At 36.9% G+C, this 24,036-nt stretch overlaps 1 protein-coding gene across 5 annotated transcripts; it reads right to left on the reverse strand.

Annotated features, from left to right (window-relative positions):
- Positions 1-197: 197 nt before the first annotated feature.
- Positions 198-17,928, reverse strand: LOC115421147 (transcription factor 12-like). Of its 5 annotated transcripts, none has more exons than XR_003935639.1 (13): positions 17,483-17,923; positions 15,079-15,178; positions 12,711-12,850; positions 12,498-12,621; positions 11,138-11,208; positions 10,514-10,771; positions 9,416-9,592; positions 8,526-8,643; positions 7,662-7,815; positions 4,575-4,804; positions 1,910-2,064; positions 832-1,251; positions 198-763 (listed from the first exon to the last, which is right to left on the reverse strand). XR_003935639.1 is itself a non-coding variant. In XM_030136873.1 (13 exons), the coding sequence occupies exons 1-12, from the start codon at positions 17,549-17,551 to the stop codon at positions 1,922-1,924; spliced, it is 1,497 nt and encodes a 498-aa protein (XP_029992733.1). In that variant the 5' UTR covers positions 17,552-17,916; the 3' UTR covers positions 770-1,251; positions 1,910-1,921. The 5 variants fall into 5 exon arrangements, 3 of the variants coding, with proteins under 3 accessions (XP_029992733.1, XP_029992732.1, XP_029992731.1); XR_003935638.1 differs by having other exon boundaries at positions 826-1,251; XM_030136873.1 differs by lacking the exon at positions 198-763 and having other exon boundaries at positions 770-1,251; positions 10,514-10,587; positions 10,675-10,771; positions 17,483-17,916.
- Between the last annotated feature and the right edge of the window lie 6,108 nt (positions 17,929-24,036).

A 24,036-nucleotide genomic window follows, 5' to 3' on the forward strand; every position in this document is an offset into this window, starting at 1 on the left:
GGAAGTAGTGGGGCTGTGCACAGAGTCCACACTACATCTTGAAAACTTGGACTTCATTTTAGTCTTTATTACTGACTCAAATTTGGTATTTTTTGCATGCAGACCAGTAATATGATAGTACAACTCATTTGTCTACCCTCATATAATAAATTATAAAAAAAAAAAAAAAAAAAACAACAAAAAAACACATGGTCGCATTATTTGTAAAAAGACATTTATTGCTACATTATTATTTTTGACACATGCCTGTGGGCTACTTCAAACTGTACACATACTGTACATGTTATGATAGGAGTATTTCAGATTATTTTTGATTACTTAGTTTTTGTTCAGCAGTGTGATACGCAAACAAGACATTACTTATTCTGAATATTGCTCAGAGCATGAAACGTGGCTACGTCTAGTACAACTGCACAAAAATGTCTTCTGTGTAAAATCATAGTGAGAAAATCAAATACAGACATTATTGAATCCACAATATTTGTATAAAAGATAACTTACATAATTTAGAAAAAAAATGCAATGTTCTATTAAAACTCAAAGAGCCATCAGAGAGTTTCGACTACATCTGAAGAGCCATAATTACACTGAGAAGAAGAGACTCAGTTTCATTAAGTGTAATCTTGTTAACCAACAATGCTATAACACAAATATACAAATGACAGAACTTAATATATATGATTCTCACACAATAAAGAACATTCTTGGAGATCTGTTCATTCACAGAATGGTCAAACTCCTGCAAATACTCACACACACATAACTCACACACACAACTCACACACACACACACACACACACACACACACACACACACACACACACACACACACACACACACACACCACTGGACAAATCAAATTTGTTTTCTGAACACACAAATGTGGGAATATGAGTCCTCTGAGCTCAGATACACTGTAAAAACCAGTCAGAAATACATTGGTCTCATCCGAAATCCAACTGCAGACGGCACCTGTTATCTAATGGGTCCCTTCAGATATACTCAAACAGAAATATAAACAGTAAATATACAAAACATGTACAAAACATTTGCAGCTTACAATGCATTTGTCTGTAACGAGTACGTTTAGGCACAATGTTCAAAGTCCATTTGGGAAGTCAGGGGATGATTGTTCAACTGCATCCCACTTTGCAAACAGAGAAGTCTGAGTCTCTGCTGTGGTCCGAATCAGAGGAAACGCTGGACATCAGAAACAGTCGGATGCTCCTCAGATGATGCTCATTCAACATCTGCACACCACAGATACAAACATATCAGAAAAAAAGAATCCATACATTTTCACCCAAATGTAGTCTTCCTCTCAGCAGTGTTTTAACCTATAAAAACCCAAATATACAATATACATAAGTGACCACAAGCATCTACTGAATTAAAATGTTTAATAACCTTAGAGCCACTAATCCTATCAATCCACTTAAATAATTAGTGTAAAATACAGTTTGTCATCTTTTCATGGTCATCAGATATGACCCATTTGGATGTTCAGAGGCTCCATACTGAACGTGAAAACACTGTCAACTGATTCACCAGTAAAACCCATGGAGTTGAATAAATGACAGTGAATGGGAACACTTGGTTTATGTTCAGTTTTTCTCTGTTTTTGGTATAATAAGCCTCAAATGTAGTCTTAGCATGATGACTAAAGTACATGATCAGTAAAATAAATATAGGAAAATATCAGATTTTCACTAGAAAAATGCAAAATGGAGAGGACAATATCATGATGAATGGTGATCAATCACTTAAGATAGGTTAAATAGAGAGGAAAATTAATTTGGAAACTGCCACAAAAGTAGCGCTGGGTCTTTATGGGTTAAATTCTGCTGTGACTCATGCATGTTTTCACTACAGTATATTAACGGAAGCTGTTAAATATTTGTTGTTGACCTCAGCAGATGCTCAGATGTGGCCCATGGGGTTCCCTGGGTCTGTCAGACCAGGATGAAAGGCCAGATGCATGGACTGTGGATCCGTCATGACCGCAGACGCCTTCTCTTCCTCTCTCCTCCGCAGACATGCTGCCTTCGGGTTCAGGTTCCTCTCTGTGGGTTTCAGTGAACAATGACTTAGAAGTGGACTAAATAAAGAAACCGACCCGTGTCATAGTACATGGATGTAATTCATTTCCATCCCTTGTGTCAAACAGACAAGGAAACCTGCCCAAAATACCCTGTTATTTCCACCTGACTTTTCTCTCACATTTACTACAACAAATAAAAAAATAATGCACTCAGTTATGCCATTATTTGTCAAACACCTGACAATGAAATTTGCAGTTGGGCTTATTGAATAGTGGTAACACTGGTCTACTACTTTTGGAAAATGATTTGCTTCAGAAACAACATGTCTTGATGGAAAATAAAGCACTAGATAACAATTTATTATTATTATTTTTTAACTTCCTGATGAAGGCTTGAAGCTGAAACGCATTGAAGTATTTTTTACGGTCTACACATGACCATGCAGTGAGAATAAAGGCATTTTAATGCTTGAAGCAGTGGTTCCCAACCTTTTTTGGCTCATGGCCCCATTTTAACATCACTAATTTCTGGCGACCCCAGACATCCAAAACGGAGATTTTTTTTTTTTTTTTTTTGCAAAAATAATTTGTTTTTGATCATGTAACAGTTTGCTATACTATGCTGCACATAAATGTTAATTTTAGATGACATTTAGTCTATGTAATCTATATTATTATGGACGGAGGCATAAAAGCCGAGTTGAGATCACTGCACAAAAGGAGAATTTTATTTTCCTTTGTCAGGATATGTACAGTCAGTCCAGTTTGGATTTACAAGGCTGTAAATTAACACTGAACAAACAATAACTCAAACTATGAATTATGAAAGAGCTGCAGTATCTTGAACCGGCCACAATGAACGAAATGAAAGATAAACAGTACCACAGTGCTTCAGTTTCAGCTTCACAGTTTGTCATGTCTTTTATGGATTGTGATTGTCTCTCTCAACTCACCGTGTATTTTTTATTAGTAAGTTTTTACTTTTTACCAATTACTAGAAATTTCAGGCGACCTCATTTGAATTTCAGGCAACCCCATGTGGGGTCCCAACCCCAAGGTTGAAAACCACTGGCTTAAAGAGAGTGTCTTGGCGTTTTCTTCCTGTTTATCTACTTTATGAATCCCTTTTCCAAAGAGCACCTCAAACAAACTCTTTTTTGGGTCCTAGAAGCATTCTTTCCCATGATTTTTTGAACAAAATAACAAATGACAAAAGTGCTACTTAGTTAATGTTCTTCTAACTAATGTGGTATTGCATGTATACTGTTACCCATAAAGTTGTAATAAAATATTTTTTTATCTCTTCTCATGAAATGATTGTGACAATGTGATTTATTCTTGATAGATAAAGTGTAACTGAGACTCAGTATGTAATCATTGCACAAGGTCAGAGATGATTAATGATGTGTATAAATAGGAATAAAAAGAGGAATGTATCTGAAAGCACACTAATACTGGTATTGGCGTTAGTTTTCTGCCAAAATGTAATTTTTGATATTAATATCAGTATTAGCAAAGAGCTTTGCAGTCGGTGCATCCTAGTTTATTTGCTTTTAAATAATAGAATCATAAATCTCATACTAGAACAAATCTGTACTGTGCCCTCTAGTTTGTAGATTTTGTCATTTTGGATAATACATATTCTCCCATTAATTCATAAAACTTCACATTTTAACCCAATACTGTATCTTATAAACTATCGCTAACTTGCACTTTGGATTGGATTTTTCTTTATTAGTGACAAAAATTTGTTAAGTTGATAAAGTACTACTGAAAGCATTTTGACCAGTGTTATTAACCCAAATAATGCAACCTGAACAGTAATGTAATATAATTCTGTAATTTTTGTCATGTTATGATGACGTCATGGAAATAATGGAAAGTATTTAGGCAACAACAAATCAGCTTTTTTTAAATTTCCCATTGGTAACGACTTAAGATCTGTTAATTTTATATTGTATTCTGATGCCAAAATCCATGGTGTGGTCTACCTGGACTGTATTTCTTAAAAACTGATTGGACTATAAGGTTATTTTCTTTGATAACAGCTAATAAAATAAATAAATTCTATGTAAAGCCAACAGTTTCCAGTACTAAGAGTATTGTATATTTTCTATATTAGCTCAATTGACATTAATTAAAAAAAAAGCATATGATAGTTTTTACATTTCTACACATTAACATTAATAAGAAGGTGCTGAGAGTGGTAAAAATTATATCAGTCAAGACATTTTCTTACATTGTTGGTCAACCTATTACATGAGTGTTTTGTTACATTTAAGTTAAGTTCATTACATTTTCAGGTAAGTATTACATGCATAATATTTCTGAGCTCATGATATATTGCAGTTTTCAGGTAACAGGTGATATTAAAGGACATGCTTTCATCATTAACCATATTAAAGCCCTTTCTGCATGACAATATTCTAGATTACTATGAGTATTTGTACCTCAATATACAGTGTTTTCAGTTTTCATTTCCTATTAAACACTAATCTTCTAATAGTGACGCCTCCTCCTGAACCCACTGACCTCTGACTTGCTGTTCCAGGCTCAGTATCACAGCCACAGCCTGATGCAGCACCAGCAGTTTGGTCTGCGGCTTCTCACTCTTCAGGTGCAGCTGACACATGTGACCCAGCTCCTTGAAGGCCTCGTTGATGTCCCGCACACGCAGACGTTCACGAGCGTTGTTGGCCATCCTCCTGTCTCGCTCACGTTCGGCTTTCTGCTCCGGACTCAGGTCCTCATCCTCATGGATACTGCAACATCCACACAAGGAAATGCATAAACACAGTGGAGGAGAGTGATTCAAGAGGGTAAAGGTAGAAGCTGGAATGAGTTATAGTCTGGATTTCTCTGCCCTCTGGTGGACACTGAATGGAGATCACGTCACTGAGTCTGAATATTCCTCATGTTTGCTGCATTTTACCATATATTATTATTTTACAAACCACTATTTGGCAAACTATGGGGGACTTAGAAGCCAGTTTAAATAAAGATATGCACTGTCCATAATCCCAAAATGATTTTGTCCTTCAATATCACATTAACCCTTTCATGCATAGTGGTCACTACAGTGGAAAGCTGTTCTCTTGTATATTCATGGATGTTGTTGTTTTAATTTCATATCAGCCAACACATTGGACGCTTATGCATCATCCCATACACTGCAATTGATAACATTACTGTAACTTTGCTGTTCTTGATAAATCTGATCTAACGTGTTTGAGTGTAAATCAGTTGCTTGTTATTGTTATTAGACTGTAATTAACAAAAAAAAATTTTTTTTTTTTTTGCATATTATCTCCATGAAGTGAGTAATAGCCAGTATTAGAGTATGCTAAAATGTGAGAAAACATCAGATTAGCAGCATTAGAATGTTTTTTGTTTCATAGTTTTCACACAGTATATCAGTAAATACATGTTTCGTTGCTTCAAAAATTAAATACATGGTGTTCAGCTTAGTGAACACTTTTGCAACTCCATGAAAAATAGCTTCATAAAAAAATTCAATTGCATTGTTTTTTTAATGCCTAAAGAGGAATAAAAACACTCAGGAAAAAAATCTTCACTAAGGTTCTCATAATTCATGCATGAAAGGTTTAATACAGAGAGTTGGAAACAGGATTTAACATTTTAATGCTCCACTGAAGTGAAACAATCTACAACCTGAAGATGAACACTATTTGCTATTTGTGTTTGATCGTTTTGTTACAGGTTGTTTATGTTGTCTTAAATATTTGTTGTTGTTGTTGGTTTTGTTTTGTTTTTTTACTATTTTTTAATACTCTTCTTGGGTCATTCCTATGTAAAATAAAACTTGAATGTCCTCAGGAAACAATAAATAATACCAAGGTACTCACTTCCAAACATAATCTGTAATATTGTCACTCCATGGTTAAGTTAGACCTGTGAAAACAGCTATACTGTAATGTGTTTCAACATCAGCCTTCATTACAGAGTTTGGATGAATTCAAGAATTTACAGGAGTTTAGAGTACAACACTAGCAAATAGTTAATGCAGGGTTTTCATAACATTATAATAAATAGGTGCAGCATCCAAGCCATTTTGCGCCATCTGAGTAAGGGTAGTATCAAAAGTAACCAAAATAACTGGTGGATCTAATGGTCACAGTTGGTCAACCTGTGGATGAATCTGTTTTTACGCTTTCTGGATGTTCTTTACATATTATTTAATCAATTTTTTCCATATTTTTTTACACAGATTAAAAAAATCTAAAAGGATAAATTGGTTAACCTTCAAAGACCTAAACAAACACTGGTAACCAAAAGCATCTACTAGTCTAAAATGATTAATAATATTGAACCATTGATCTTATCAATATTTCTATTAATTCAAGTAAAATCAAGCTTCTCAGTCTTTTTTGGATGTTCAGTGGCTCAATAGAAAATATGGGAACAATATTGTCCTCTATAATAATTGATTCACCAATAAAACTCATGTAGTTTGACAAATGGCAGTGGTTGTAGATGCTTGTTTTCATGTTCAGTTGATATATATACCTGAAAAAAGACACTTTTTCTTCAGTTTTTTTCTGTTCTGATATAATAACCTGTGAATTTACTCTGAGGTTTCATGGGCATCTAAATGATCAGTAAATTGAATATTGCAAAAAAAAAACCTGCTTGTCACTGAAAAATGCAAGACATCAAGGATTAGACTACAATAACTGGTGTTAAATCATTAAATGTATGATGATGCACTTCACCTCAAATTTTAACATTTGTGTTTTTGTGTCTACCACAGTCTTATTTAGACTGAAGAAAAAGAAAAAAACAAAATAAAAAACAAGCATGGCTGGAGGTCATCCACATATGTCAAGATCAATATCACTCAACAAGATTATGAAGCTTATTAAGAGGAAAACAGGCGCTCAGCTCTCAGAGGTGACGTCATGTCAAGGTTTGGCCTGGAGTGACCTCCATAGTCAACAGAAGACACGCTCTTAATCTGATGTTTTAACAAAAACAACAAACATTTCAAAACTATATAAGTATATCTATAAATCATACAAATACAGTAACAATCATATATAGAGAGAGATTGAAAATAATATAAATCAGTATATATAAATGATTTTTGCTATTTTTCTATAGCAGCTGATGACCAGAAGAAATAAATGAATCTTTATCATTCTCCAGCTTTGACTCAAAATATACTTAATTTGCTATTCTTCACTTTCTATCAGAAATAAATGTTCTTTATTCCCGCTGTTCTTCACCTCTTCACCTCAGACAAAACATAAGATTTATTTGACCCCATTTGGTTGCAATTTTTTGGTGTCTTTCCATCAGTGCTGTTTTCGTCATGTACAGTGACTCTTATTTCTCTTTTCAGTCCATTCAGGGAGAGTTAATGCAGCATAAAGAAGAATCAGGAGACAGAGTAAAGAGGCTCATCTGGACGCATCTGTTTCTCACAGCGGGACATCTGACATTATTTTAAAATTAAGACTCAAGAATAAGACTTATCTGGAAATCTTTAGAGTAATCAGATTAAAACCTCCCTGTAAATGTCAAATATACTGTATACATGCTTTTCCACACTAAACAGGTTAAGTGTTGTGTTTTTAATCCTCAGAGGTAAGTGTTTACCTGTTCTGTGCGCTGTTCTCCCCTGGAGTTTTGTGTTCGCTCTCCTCGTCTGATCTCTGGCTGTCTGAGCTGTGGCTGTGATTCGTGTGCATCATGTCCTCCCTTTCTCCTCCTTCCACCTTCAGGTCCAGATTACCTTGGACTCCCATTCCACCTTAAAAAGTGAAAAGAAAATTAATTATTATGGAAAATTAATTGCAAAATTTCAAGGTATTTTTGGATTATGTCTCATCAGAAGAAAACCTGAAGATATTATCCAAAAGGATCTAAGTCTTTAAAATCCTACTTCTGGCAAAAAAAACAAATTGGTTGAAATGTGGTCTGCTAAAACTAAGACATCGGACATGGACATTATAGAGAAAATACAACACATTCCTTAGAAACATTGACATTTTGCCAGAGGGATAAAGCAGGGATCTTCAAATAAAGACAGATGAAATGGATTTCATTGGACAGGAAGTGATCTAGTGTAAACAGTATAGTGCATATCCTTTCATGCCTTTTTTATACATCTGCAACATTTACTTGAAGGTGGTTTAAATAAAATAAAAGACAAAACATATGTAAGACACCAGAAAAAAACAATAAAAAATCATAACACAATGAAAATGATTATTCTATTCTATTCTATTCTATTCTATTCTATTCTATTCTATTCTATTCTATTCTATGTCACTGTTCTGCTCTCAACATTGTTTATTACAGTGTTAAAAGGAACTGTTAAAATTATTATTTTAGTCAAACAATGTAAAAAGTTTTGACTTTATTGCATTCCATGGCATAGTTTTAGACATAGAATCAAGCTAAAGGAGTTTGGAAACAATGACTTTAACTTACAGTATGTAAATGCCATAAATGACTTGCCTCTGTTTCCTCCCTGCATGTGTTGCAGTATTAGCCTCTGTCTGGCCGGGTACGGGTGTCCATTTTGTGTGTGGCTCTGGAAGGCTGACTGGTTATGGTTCATAGTGACAGCATCAACCTTTACGACACACAAAGAAGAAAAGATGAGATAAGAGCAATAGTCATGTGTTAGAGAACAAGAAGTCACTCTGTGTTGGGTGTGAACGATGCCGTGGCTCCATAAATCTTTCTAAGAAGTCTGACCTGGCTCAAACTCATAACTCGTAGATCCATCTGATGACAAATAAGTCAGAAAACCAACATCTGCCCTCTTATTTCTAACCCTGGGTGGATCTCGCTCTACAGAATTAATTTAATCTCAGACAATCTTAATCCTCCCCTTAAAACTACTATATACTCCCTAAACATACCCCTAATTCTCTTCAGGAATGATTCACTCCTGACCGACACATCATTTGGAAAAATAAAAGTGAGAATTTAATACCCCCTCCCCCAAAGGATTAGACTAAAAACCCCTTTCCCCTCTATATACTTCCACTCCAGCTGGGATAAAATCCCCTGGTCGGCTCGAAAGGGAGTGTATGAGGCGAAGCAGGCGTCCCCCCGTCATCCCACAGTGGAATTAGTCCACACATACAGTACATTTTCCACAGCAGACTGACACGTCATGAAAAGGCAACGTGCTTCCATTGTGTTCAGCTTCCTATTTCAAGGACAACAACCTTTACATGGGGAAAACATGCAGACATAGTCAGTGGGAAATTCCTGAAACTGGATACTGTGCACTGTACACACACACACACACACGGCAGCTCTGTAGATATTCACACTCAACATCCATAATTGCCACCCTGTGTTTCCTTAAATACTTCAAAGTAATGTTTGTTAACCATGGTTGGAGTGTGACAGGTGAGCGGCAGAGTGCTGGCTGAGCCGGGGTGGCCGTGGTGGGTCTGGTTCAACAGGCCGTGGATGTCTGTGGGCAGGGCAGCCGTGGGGCCCACCGCATGGTTCCTGAGGACGTGGATCACATCGTCCAGACGGTCCAGACGGTCTTCCACCTGAGACTGAACCGAAACCAGGAAACAAAATGAATTAAATGGCAAGTTTTCAGAATCATTGCAGCAACAGCAGTCAAGAAACAGGATTAAGAGGATGAGCCACGATATGATGATGTCACATTTTACTGTCGCCCTGTTAGAATCCAGTTACATTAGGGTTAAAATAATACTAGAATCACACAGAAATAGAATAACTGTGTGCTTCTGTACAGCACTAATACTGTTTGTTTGCTTATTAAAAACTACAAGAGCTAAAGGTCACGTTTTTAAAAGATGATCTTACAATAATAATTTAATACAATACATTTTATAAATGCCATTTTCTGTATAGTTGGCATTTACTAAAACATTACATTTAATTAACAACTACAGCAATATTAATAGTAATAATAATAATCTTGAATATATTTTAAAATAAATAACATATAAATTATACTACTTTCCACTGAATTTACAGTGTAAGATATTATTATTATTATTATTATTATTATTATTATTATTACTGCCAGTAGTACTAATAGTAGTAGCAGTAGTAGTAGAAGATTTAATGGTGCTAGTAGTAATATCATATAAAAATTTTAGTGTTTGCTTCATAAACATGTGATAACACTATGTTACTTTCTTGGTTATATCTTGTATAATATAATTCTTCATTAAAGGGTATTGACGTCATATTATATTTCCTTGAGACTGACTTGATTTTTGATCAACTTAACCATTAGTTAATTGAGAAAACTATGGATAGACTCATGATGAAAATAATCTACCTTTTTCTGTGTATTCTATCAGTAGCTTTTGAACATATTCTGCATGTGTTATTATCAAGTTACTACAGTTTTTTTTTTGTTTGCTACAGTGGGTTCATTAGTCTCTCAACATTCATTCATTTATCTCTACTTGAAATTAACTTGTGAAGAAGGTGTTTACCAGTGATATAAGTGAAGACTCATAATGTGGTGAAACTGGAGCCTGGACTGAATTCTGAGGCCACGTGTTTGTACCTGAGAGGAAAAAAAAAAAGAAACCATGAGGGGACTGATTGAGACGTATAAAAGTATACATGTGTTTTGACCCACAGCCCAGTTCACCTGCAGGTTCAGCCGCGTTTGCCATCGGGGACGGAGACCTGACCGGGGTGGACGAGCTGGAGGGGAAGCTGCTGCTGGTGTGATCAGGGGAATAAATCTACCAGCAGACGTGGAGAGAAGAGGGGGAGGGGGAGGAGCGGGCAGAGAACATGAATCATTTTAAAAGCACAACTTGTCATTTGTGCGTAGGGGTTTACAGTTGCTGATACAGCCTTTGGCACAGGCTCATAACCTGAACTAAACTCATCAATTCTGGTCATTTTACTAGTCAGGAGCCAATAAAAAGTCCAGCAGCACGAGAGTAACCTTCTGTTAATATGCACTAGCCTGTTACTGCCAGGGAAGAACAACTATTTCCCTTTTGCATTACACCTCTGGGGCTGTCATTGCTTTTTTAATGCCGTGGTTTAGCTCTTTGAACACAGATGAGCTGGTTAATGGGACTGAGCTGGTGCATACTTACAGAAGCCAGAGCTTTGCCCAAGGTGTCGCCGGTCTGGGACCCTCCTGAAACATTTCCATGACTTCCTGAGACTGAAAAGAAAACATTCATTAGAAAATATTACAATAAACAGTCAAACTTGAGCTCAATTAAGAAGTGGCCTGACTGGTGCCTTTAAAAATGTATTTATTTGTACAAACAACTAAAGTATGAGATACAAGTCTGTGGGTATTTACACCGTTTCCCATAAAGTTGGAATAATTTTGTTTTCAGACACATTCCTCTTTTTATTCTTATTCATACACATCAGTAATCACCTTTGACCAAGTGTAACGATTACATACTGAGTGCATTTACACTTTATCTGTCAAGAATACATCACATTGTCACAACCATTTCATGACAAGTAGAAATATTTTATTCCAACTTTATGGGCAACAGTGTACTTTCTATATAGCGTATACATACAGCTTTGGATTTATTAATAATTGTTAAGCTACTTTGATGTTCTGTAGGTATGTTATGTTACACATCATTGTTATAAACTTTTTCCTTCTTTAATGTCTATCTAAAACACTTGCAAAATTCTTTTCACTAAATAAAAAAAATTGTTTTTACTTAGTTTTACTCAACATGGACATTTTTATTCATAATAATTGTTTTAAATGTTTTACCTCTAGATTTCTGACTATAAATAATCATTTGAGGCCATCAGTAATCTGTTTCTCTGGAAGAAAAATTAGCCATCTAACTAAACATATCAAAACTAAAAAGTGCTATTTTACATTTACTGTGATAATTGCTGAGTACAACCAAAATGAATATTTTTAGCATAATATGTCTAATCACCAGGAATGGGTCATACAAGTACAATCCCCAATATTTTTACCCATTTAGTGAATAAAAATGTGACTGTGCTACAGGTAGGAAATGTATCAAGACTCAGACATAATAATAAGTGAATCAAATCTTGAGTCTCCAGTGTGTATTTACACCCCTATGTGTTCTGCAATGCTTTGTTTTTGTCATATTTATGCATGACACTGGTGTTGAAAATATGCAGATGTCGTAAACTTGTTGATTTTGAAAGTGCTTTATGAATGAAAGGGACTTTAGGTTTATCTGATGGCTTGAATTGAATGATAGAAAAGTAGTCATGTATGATAATGTGGAATATATTAAACACACAATGAAATGTATTAAGTACTGTACAAGGAAGAACAAAGAAATCAGCATTATTCTACTTTTTGATTTCTATTTGCTTTTTTAATATAACAATAATCAGAAAACCCCATTTATTTAGTATTATTGTTTCTCCTTGTCCCCCTGACACATACTATTGTAATTCTGTTTACTTATGTATCATCCTCCCTCTCCTCACCTGTGGAGCTCTCTGAGGTGTTGATGGATGGCGTGCGTGCCGCCGTATTGTTGCGGTGGAAAGAGGACATGGGTGGGAGTCCCCTGTTCATGTCTGCAGCCATCACAGAATGTGGCGAGTAGTTCTGAACAATAAACAAAACACACAGTTAACCCTACAGGGGTCCTACGGTGTTTCACTGTCAGCGTGCCGGGTCCTGGATGTAAATCTCACCAGGTGACTGTGTGGCTGCAGGTTGCTGTAGGACCCCGGCTGTGTTTGGAGGGTTGTGGCTGCTCCCAGTGCACCTTCATAGCCCTGCTGGTTCAGCCCATTTACCGCGTTCCAGATGTCGGGCGAATTGTTCGTCCCCTCTAAAATGGATAACGATATGTTATAGCCTGAACTGGGACAGCATCTCAAGCAGCACATGGAGCATCACAGTGGTCTCTATGGAAACAGTCCTATCGCAAAATATGAACCCAGTGTTTACAAGACGCAGGAATAAAACAACTTTCATTCCTTATTCTTACTTTCCACATTAGCAGTTGACAGTTTAATCAATCCTGATGAAAAACACTCCTGTTCCTGTTTAATAATGTAAATACATGATCTGAATTTACCTGATATCCCATAAGTATCCCATAAGCTTTGTAAAGATGGGACAATGCGTGACAAGGACATAAAATACAAATAACATTTTGTTTTTATGCCATGCCTTGAATTGAAAGTAGCTTTTTTCCATATCTTCCCCTTCTTAGAGGTGAAGATATGGAAAAAGCCTGGTCATTTTTTTTTTTTTGAAGAAACACAAAAAACTTAACCAGAAATTGAATATTTGATGATTTAGGCAAAAAAGTCATTTTTGGAAAAAAAAAAAAAAAAAAAAAATTACTTGGGTAATTATTAATCAGTAATAATAGGAAGGTGATATGCTTTTGCTTGTTTGTTATTAATCACCTGTTTCAAATGCTTTTAGTTTTGATTCTTGTCCTTTTCCCTTTTTACTCAGTAAACCACTTTGTGTTTCTCTTGCCTATTGTATTTGTTTTCTGGATATTAATTCTTTCTTATGCTCTGTAGTCAATGTTGTTTAGATGGCAGCACTGTTGTCTTCACTAAGGGTGGATCAGTGTGGTCCTATAAGAGTTTGAGCCAATTATCAGTAATTAAAGATTTGTGGAAAAAAGTCTATTGTCAAGGTTTAGAGTAACTTTGTTGTGACACCTTGACACAACTGTAACTGTAATAGAACTGACAATTTTCAACAATATTTATTTTAGGCTTTCACCACCAAATTCAGGGTTTTATAAAAGGTGGTAAGCAAATAGATAAATGTTCTTTTCTTGTTTTAATGTTATTATTCATTACATACACCTAATCAAATGGTGTCTACATGCAGAGAAAGGCACCTGCATCAGGACTGAGGTAGCACACTATTAAATTAATTCATTTAATCAGACACTGGACAAAATGATAGAGATTTTAGAAATGCTAAATGGGTCCTTCTATGAAAGTAGTCACTAAAAACAGGACATGGGGGCTAAAAATTCAAACAAGATGTAGGCTAATGTTATGAAGCAAGTTTGGAAGCACTTTGAGTCTATTTTAAAAATAAATATTTAGAGAGATAAAAGAGAAACTATTTTTCAAATAAAACACATTTTTATATTATTTTTATACAAAAATCCACATGTAACACAGTAAAAAGGACACAAAAATTACATGCTACTATTTTTTCAAATATATTCTTATTCTCTCATAGGTACATTTTGGGAATCAAACTAATTATGCAAGGCAGAGTGTTTCACAAAAATGACCGCTATTGCAAAATCACTCATGATTTAAATGTGTTTAAATGGGCAGGTTCCGCATGTAATGCCACTGGACATGATGGGTTACACACAAAACCTGGAATGAGACTGCCGATTCATGAAAAAAAATGCATGTCTGGATTAGAAAAACCACTAGGATTGTCAAAATTAATGCAGTGTCTTTATAGTAATATGTAAGAGTATTTCAAGCAATGTTTTCCAGATCAAATGCACTGACACCTAGGTAGTTTTTCATGTCCCAATTTTGGTCCTATTTTTAGCCCCAATATTTTATTAAAAATTCATTAATTTTGGGATGGCTCAGAGCAAGAGTTTAATTTTTTTTGCATTTATCTGAGGTCATCATTAGGAACATCCTGGGGGGAAATATGTCTAAATTTCTCTTTTATTACTGGGTCCAAAAAGCTGGCAAAGTGCCAGATACCAAAATGAACCAGGTTTCATAGAAGCACCCAAATATCTGAATGGAAAATTGTCCCTGTCAATAGTTGGTTGAGCCCTAATTTTCATGCTTCTGTAGATGAATTAAATGAACAGAGCAGACCTGGTTCATTTCACCGCTGTCCATGTAAAAACACAGTCTAACCACATAAAGCAACACACTGGAGCATCAATGAGTTAAAGTGATTTAATGAAACTTGACCTTGTTTGCTGTTTTTGCAAACCTGCATGTGTCCCATACTATAAGGATGACAATGAGAAAAATATTGCAGCTGCAGTAACTGTCATTCTGTGATTGATAATCATTTCAGATTGCCTGAGCTCACCAAAGAACGTGCTGGCGAACACATTGCTGGGGGCTTTGGTAGATGGATGTGAAGATGAGTTCTGGTTGATGTCGTCATTGGTGGGAGACTGCCCATAAACCTAAAAACAAGACTCCTGTTAAAGATTTTGTTGGGAAATATCTCTGAACCGTTAAACAGCACTTGTGGTCATGATTTTCCGTGTCTTCATCACTCAAACCGCATTCATGAATACTGTGAGTGTGAGCTGAAGCAACAGTATTATGAAAACAAAGCAGAGAGCTGATGCACACTTAGAGCTATTGCGATAATCCATAAGCTGCAGATCCATGCACCTCCTCATCCGGATTTAGGAACTATTCACCATGAGAAATCCCTGCCCTAATCATGATCAGGTTCGGCTGGCTTCAGAAGACACAATTCCCTCTGAAATAAAATTGAATTACAGGCCTACTCATGCTTTATCTGCAGATAGAAGTCTCACCCTGATGATTCCTCTGTGGGTCACAGTTTGTGGGAGAAATGTTGTACTGTAAACAGATCTAAGAATGAAACCTGGAGCTGATGTATTTTGTCCTTTAAATGTTGAAGTGTGGGACGACAAACTGCACATATGCACACAAAACACACTAACACATGCTCACTCACTCAAACACACCAAGAGGTCTGGGCTGCACCTGCACCTCCCTCGACTGCTTTGATGTGCCCCAGGAAATGAAAATAAACCTCCCTGCGCAGCATCAATGGGGTGTCAGTTACCCGGACGACAAGTTCTGTAAAGCAGGCTATTAAAGACTCTCTTGAGTACGCTCGTGCAAGCACACTCACAGGCTTAGTACACGCACACACACAAAGACACACGCTCACGAGCTCACACACACACTAACACACAGCCGTGACCCTGGCTGGCATGAGTCCCATGGTGATTGTGGGCTAGGCCAAACAGAGGAGCCCCTGCCGACACTGGGCCCGTCTGAGCCGCCATGGGCAGCATATGGCGGAGGATAAAGCCAATTGTCCTCCTTACCATCAGCATAGCAGGCGACCCGTTAATAATGGTCACACCCCCGCCCCAGCACGCCCTCTCTGGCCCCCACTGGAGAGGAGCCGTCACCATGGCATCCTCTTTTAACATAGCATTGATTTAGGAACCATCAATCATGGCATCACAAATGATAAGGGACTTTTTTTCAGCAATAAAGACCACAACTAAGGGAGAAAGATAAACTATCAAACCTATCCTTAGTGTTTGCTTAATGGCAGAATCTTGTATTTGTTGCATTATAACAGAACCATTTTTAAAGGTTATTTTAATCTTAAAGTAAACTTGTGCAGAAAACAACAAGGCTTAAACACTACATAACATTATCATGCTAGATGAGTGAAATATCAACTTGCTATTCAGGCCCTATGCTGTGTTCCACCATGGCCAACTGCAGCCACATGCAACCAATTTTCTGCCTCTGTGATCCACGATGTCTGGATATGGTTAGTCTCACAGAGATCAAAGCTGCCTTTGATAATGGCTGCAGTGGTGGAGGGACTGCTCCAACATAGCAGGGTTAAATCAAATAGAAATAGCAGCAATCTGCTTCATGTCAAGATGTTTTCTGCTGCTAGGTTTGACTACATGGTGCTCAGCTAACAGGAAGCATGAGTCTCACCAATGCATTTTAACAGGAGTTTGTCAACACCAAACCACAAGTGAGTGAGGGGTGACGGTGCTGGTCATCTCTGATCATAACATTATTGTACGTGTTATGCATGGTCAGTTTGGTGATTTGTGAATTTTCATGGTTTGTGGAGTCAAGGGATTTGAATTATAACATTTTAGACCAAAGATAATATGCATAATCAGAGAGAAAAAGTGACCAAAAAACAGCTTGTGATGATTTTTGTTATTTAAATCTCAGTTCTTAAATTAATAACTTTCCCATCATATACACAACTTTGTAGCAAAAATCAAAGTATAGCCACTACACATGCAAAACACATCCTACTGTATCTCATTCACAAACACACACATCAGTCAGATTAAACTGGTGTATAGCTCAACAAATCTTCTGTTCTCAGTTTAAAAAAGCAAAAAAATAAATTTAATAAAAATCTCTGTCTTCTCACTAATGGATATCCAAATTAGTGAGATGTTAAGTCTAAACACTGGTAACTTTGAACCAGATTGCATATGCAAATTAATTTCTCACAGAGGCAAATATCTGAATCACATCTGTTAGAGGACACGTTGTTCACCCTCTGTGAACAGATTAACTAGAAACTACTAATGTATTATAACACCCACTAACCAACAGATGATCTGACAGGTCAACAGTGCAACAGAAATTAAGTTGTATCACCATCAAACACACTGACACTGACACATTTACACATTTCCTTTAGTAAAATAAAACTCAAGAAATGTACTCACTGGTTTCATGTTGTAGCAATACATCAATGAGTTGTTGCCTGTGCCAGAGACAGGATGAGCTCGGTACATAACTCTGTCTGGTTCAGTGCAAGACTCCAGGCTCACAATACAGTCCACAGTCAGATCCTCTCTCTGTGTCTCTACTCATGTGTATATAGTCCACATGCACTCCTTCCCCTAACCTACCCCTGCTGGTCATGCAGCTACCCACAGACAACTTATGCAAATCAGGGCTGGACCATTCCACGCAGCAGAGAGGGGTGGCCACGGGTTGATACTATTACTGTAGAACATCCCTGGTCCTGCTTAATAAGGGCATCTTTTATTTAAGGGAACATCTCAGCCTTGCAATTCAGAAAATCACATTACAGCAAAATGTGTTTTTTTAATGATCCTCTTTGTCAAAATGAAAAAGATCAAATGTGATTGAAATATAACCAGGGAATTCCCCACCCACACTTGTCTGAACACCCTCACCTTGACCTCAGCAAAGACAGAAAAAATCCTTTTTAATGTTTAACTTTTGTTGCTCAGCCAGGATAATATTTTCTCTTACTGTAAAATCACACAGTACATAAACAGGCCCAGAAATCCCTCCTCAGGACCAGAGAGCACGAGTGACATCATGAAGATTATCTCCTGTAGGACAGGTACATTAGAGGTTTCCAGTAAACAGAGGATACCACACCCTGTCTGACCTAAATTTACAAATAGAACCAAAGTCTTAGGTTGTAGGCACGTGTGGCGTGGCCAGCTCCTCCAGTGGCTGGGTTAAAGGTTATTTATACATTAGCCTGTCTGGGTGAAGCGCTCATGTATACAGTCAGACTTCCTCTTTGAGGTAAAATCCACTGTCTGGTGCCCTGAGCTCAAATCCATGCTGACCTACACTGCGCTGCCAATGCAAACAAACAGTCACAGTTAAGATTGATGACTGACTTGATTGATGATACTGTTTTTCATTAATGCTCATTAGGACGTCAACTGCCTGAAGTTGTCACAATCAAGAAATATCTTCTGAAAAATAACAAACTTAAAAGTAGAGCTAATTTAATTTTATGCCCAACTCTGTAAATTTTGAATAAGGCTCAGTAGAGAAACAGCGCTCTAAATGATGTGATGCCGAGACCTGCAGTAAGACATGCTATCCCTGCACGGCTTTTTGTCCTAGAGAGACCTCACAAGAATCCAATCATATAATTCCCACTGAGACAGCAGTAAAGTCTTCATTAACACAATGTCGTGTGTGTGTGCCAGTGTTTATATTCAAGCCACAGGGCACTACGTAGAATCAGACTTGATTTGCATAAAGTGTAATTCTATTTACTGTTTCCAAAGCATTCATGAAGTGAGTAAAAAACATGTGATATGTAAAAAAGAGCAGGTATTTGGAACATTTGTGACAGCTGTTTTTGATATTATAAGAAGGAAGAGTGTGACAAACAATTCCTAAATAATAAGACAAGTGTAGAGATATGATGCAAACATCCATGAACCAGGTTTCCAACTGTGTGAAGGTCAGGTGTGCGGTCAATACCTCCTTGAAAACTAATCCTCATCCACGTTAGTGTTATCTGGGTTAAGAGGTCAGTCATCAGTCATCAACAACCATTTATGGATTTCATATCTTTGATTTGCTTGTTTGTTGTAAAAACAGGAAATAGCACTAATGCAGGTGTCTTCAGAAAAAATACATTAGATGCTTTTTAACCAAAAATGCAGGAACATTAGTGTCCACTGAATGACCTTTCCCTTTGACAGAAATCAGTTTTCCTATCTGAGATAGTAAGCGTACACACATACGCATACATCAACAGTAAATGATCCAAGAGCAAATATATACAGTCCCCTAACCCTGAACTTTGCATCAATCTTAGTTAATTGCAGACTTGTCAGGAGTGTGATTATTCAAACAGGTAATGCAAATGTTAATGAGTTCAAATTTGCATATCTTTATTTTCCCATGGTTGAAATGTCATTGGTTATGATGCTGTACAATGAAGAATGTCATTCCTGATGGCCCCCTGATACGTTGTTGGCCATTAAGGGGCCAAAAAAAGAGCAACTGAAGGGTACGGAGGAAAAATACAGGAGGAGTGGTGCCTGAGAAATAAAAAACAATCAAAAAAGTAAACAAATAAAAACATACATGGGCATGCAATTAGCACCATTAATGTGATACACAAGTAGTTTCAGATATATAAAAAATATTTTAAAAAATAGAAAAAAAATTTTGATTGTGAAAAAATACTGGTGGTCATCAAAAAAGGACACATACATGTCTCTGTAGCTTTAAATCATGGATTTCCTTTAACTGTAAGATATACTGTTGTGCATATTATGCCTGTAAAACACATTTCAAGTGTTGTTGGCATATTGCTCATCGTCATGCGCCTGATTTGACATGGCTTAAATAACTATCTTCCTGCCAGTGATTGGCATTCACACAAGAAGGGGTGAGTGGGACTGGGGAGCAGATGGTGACATTCCACATGACCAAACTGATCAATCAGCATGCTGGGACGCAGGTGCAGCGCAGGCAGGCAGCGCCACACCATCTATTTCACCATCTACGGGGCACAAACACATGGGCACCAATCGTGGCACCCTGAGGGCCTGCATGCTCCTCCGTCCCGCTGTGCCAAGGCTGATGACATCAGAATTTCCCATCCGCTCTGCCATGGGACGCCAAAAAAAAAGAAGAAAAAAAAAAAAACAGTATATAATGTGCTATAACAGCCCGGCCTGGGACAGGTTGGTGTAAGTGACGTCAAAGACAGGGACTCCCATATTTTACCCTGATACTGATGAACCAACAGGAAAGATATTTTGGTCCCACCTGAGTTTGCTTTTTTCATTTTTTATTTGAAAATAGCATTTGAAGGATAAACTATGTCTTATATGTAGAGACAGAGGGGGCTATTTCACTCCTTTATCTGAACAACAGTTTTGTGAATTAATGCCATCAGATATGGGGCATCATCAACTAAAAATGCTTGTTTATCATATCATCACCTTCCTAAAATAATTGCCATTGTCCTTTTTTGTTTTCAGGTTTTTTAGCAAACAAAAAACTTAACCAGAAATTGAGAATTTGATGATTTGGGCCAAAAAGTAATTTTTATTGAAAAAAAGGGGGAAAAAAACAAGATTTTGGAAATTATTTTAGGAAGGTGATGATACAGTTAGCTGTAATACTAACTATTGCTCTTTGAGGCCATGGTGTCTATAGGTATTAGATGTTAAATTTGATAAAAGACCATTTAAAGATAATTTTATATGTATTAACCAGATCATCATGTTCTTATTCAAGCATTATATAAATACAAAGGTGAAAAGGTCCAATGCAGAGGTTTACTGTATATTTGAAGTATAAATTTTTATATGATGTTAAACATAAAGTTTAAAGCTAAAAAAAAAAAAAAAAAAAAAAAAAAAAGTTTCAAGCTTAAAAACTGAATGAGAAATATGGACTTGACACACAAAAAACATCAAAAGATGAAAAAATTTAATCATAAAATGTTTATGGTAACTGAGACCTCAGACAACTGGCTCATAAAATGGCATTTAAGACTTGTTGAGGGCCTGGCGGCCTGGAGATACTATTCCTGTAAGAGTTCCTAAAGTGCTGGATAATTAAATCGTTTTAAAACATGTTTTAATGCTCCACAAAGTTTCTGTAAATGATGTCCCTATCACATTTCCCTTGGAGGATGCATTAGTTGGAGCTTCCCAGAGGCAAACAGGCCGGCTGTATGCAGAAGTAAAAGGTTTGGATGTGGTGTTTGATACCTGCTGGCGTGACCATGTACTGAGGATATCTTTGGGATAAGACCTGGACACAACAAGCTGATCTCAAAGTCTGGCCTGAGTGCTTCAAGAAGTGGGGGTTGTAAGAGGATTGGAGCGGCCACGGCAACACGTGAGAGCCAGACTCATCGACCTCTGCACCACAGTGACCTCGCTGTCCCACATTCACAGCACCTTAACACTGAACACATCGGCTTTAGGTCAGTGCCAGTTTAGTGAGTGACCTGCTCGATTTGACGTATACCATGAAACTCCAGCCTCTAAGATTAGTGGAATTATGGGTAATAGACAGGCTTAACATTACTCTGAAATGAAATATTTTGCACAGTGAATGTTTAGGCCAACAAATCTACACCAACAGGATTTTTAGATGTAAGTGTTGAATGATACGGCAATGAAAATGACATCAAATATGGAAGGACATTCATGGAAACCTTTACATCTGAAGGAATGAGCAAGGGCAAAGACTGCTAAGATGAGACCTTCCAAGCCAAATCAGAAGTGACAGGAGATTGACAGTAAAATAAATCAGTCGAGAACAGCCAGCAACCGAAGGTCAAAAATAGAGTGAGAAAACAATGACTAACAAGGAAACAACATTTTCTTGAGATTTAGAGGAAGTGTCACTGTTCCACACCTCCGGTGTTGTTAACAAGTCAACGAATGACAAGGTTTGATGGATGCGCCTGATACAACATGGAAGAAGAACAGAAGAGCAGATCCACAATAGCAGTTAAAGCATTTAAGTCTGATTCATTAAATGTAAAAACAGCAATAGATCATTTAGTTCTGATCACAGTTTCACCTTATGCATGAAGTATATACATGAGATTGTTTTCCAATTTTAGACTCAATTTCCAAAATATTACATTTGACATCTCAGTATTTTCCACACAAGCACTTACCATACAGCTGCAACTTTAGATTACAATGCTTCTGTTTTATTCTCATTTACGAAAAAAGAAAAAAAAAAAAAAAAATTGAATCCTTAATACTTACGTTGGCCACTGATGATGAATGTTTGATTAGTACAGAATTCAACTAGAAGCACTCGGAGAGCGCAGACCTCCGCCAAGGCTGATCAGTGCCCCCCCCCCCCCGATCACCACCAAAATTTAATCATTTCTTCCTTATCCCATTTCCAACAAACCCTGAAAATTTCATCCAAATCTGTCCATAACTTTTTGAGTTATGTTGCACACTAATGGACAGACAAACAAACAAACAGACAAACAAACAAACAAACCCTGGCAAAAACATAACCTCCTTGGCGGAGGTAACTAAAGATTATTCATGTACACAGAAGCAAAGCAGGTAGGCAAAAAAAAAATTAAATGACTTATATATATTATACAGATATGTAGTATTAACAATTTTGACTCTTTATGTGTCTCCTCACATGTTCCCCTGCTCATGTCTCCACAAACCAGAAACTCTTTTAAGCACAAGCCCTGAAAACATCTCAGTGTTCAACTGTTTAATCACATCGCATGCATTTTCATTCACTGCAAAAATAAGAATGAAAAAGAAACAACATATAGACACTTAAATATTTACACACATATCTCAACTAACCTTTTGTGAACCAGCAAACTGTATAAATATAGATTGAATTCCATGTCTAGAGTAAATCCAATAACATCTGCATTATTTGTCTGCTATAATTAAATTTATGCCATTTTTGTATAGATCTAATTACTCTATACCAAAATAGTGTCACCTCAGTTTTATTGGAGTATTCATATCTCAGCACAGTTCACCAGTTAAACCCTGATATTGGGTAATATCAGGGGCCCTGGTTGATCTGAGCCTCTGAAATATCAGCTGTGGAACATATCATTATATCATATCACTATAATAAAAAATAATAAAAATACAGACATAGGACTGGCTTCATTTATCGGGATAATATTGGATCGCATAAGTTCAGCTCCTGCAAACAAAACGACACCAAGTTGGAACAAATTTCAATGACCCTGTGTTCCTGTTCTTATTCAAGAGGTATTAAAGAGGACAGTGCACTTGGACATGCCATTCCCATTCCTGTGTGATGTTTCATAACGGAGCGGTGGAGTAACATTACCCATTTTCATCAACAGATGGCGATATTAAATAAGTCAAGATGGAAGAATTTATTTAGGTCTTGTTTTTCCTGACCTGGTGACTTCATTCTTTTCCATTTTCGCCTTTTTATTTTGACCAAGGGGCCATTTTTATTGTTTATTTGTATTTATAACGAATATAGCAGCATTTATGATTTAATTTATTAGATATATGTGTAAAAAAAAAAAAAATATGCAAAAATATTAGCTTTATTGTTGTGATGTAGGTTAAAGTTATATTTATATCAGGTACAGACTGTCTGAATCCAACACATCCTGTCGGGTTATTTTTTCTGCCAACTGTCTCAGATTACAGCGGAAGGAAAAAATAGTAAGAGGTGTGATGAGCAAGAGAAAAATCCAGTGTGTCTGCAGCCACGTTGTCGTTAATTGGCCTCAAACCGAGATTCTGATCACAAAGTCACTCGACAGAAACGTGCAGGTGAAAACTGAGCTGAATACACGTTCTGGTAGATGAGCAGTTTACATGTTGGAGTGATATCATCCTGGCTGTTTACCCGTCATTGTCACTATCTGATCAGCCAGCTTCCTGCAGCAGCGCCCCTACCGGCTGACAGCGGAACTGCAGCTGAAAACCAGAGTCAAAACAGCAGAAAGTCAACGAGTAGGCCCGGTGTGGAC

Source organism: Sphaeramia orbicularis, chromosome 6 (assembly GCF_902148855.1).
Source record: "Sphaeramia orbicularis chromosome 6, fSphaOr1.1, whole genome shotgun sequence".
NCBI lineage: Eukaryota > Metazoa > Chordata > Actinopteri > Kurtiformes > Apogonidae > Sphaeramia > Sphaeramia orbicularis.

Excerpts from the sequence above, each read along its gene's own strand:
- LOC115421147 (XM_030136872.1), bottom strand. The coding sequence starts at position 17,551 with ATGTACCGAGCTCATCCTGTCTCTGGCACAGGCAACAACTCATTGATG. Across the intron at positions 4,805-7,661 it reads GAGAACAGCGCACAGAACAG|TATCCATGAGGATGAGGACC; the intron begins GTAAACACTTAC and ends TGGATGTTGCAG. Across the intron at positions 2,065-4,574 it reads CCTGGAACAGCAAGTCAGAG|AGAGGAACCTGAACCCGAAG; the intron begins GTCAGTGGGTTC and ends TGAAACCCACAG.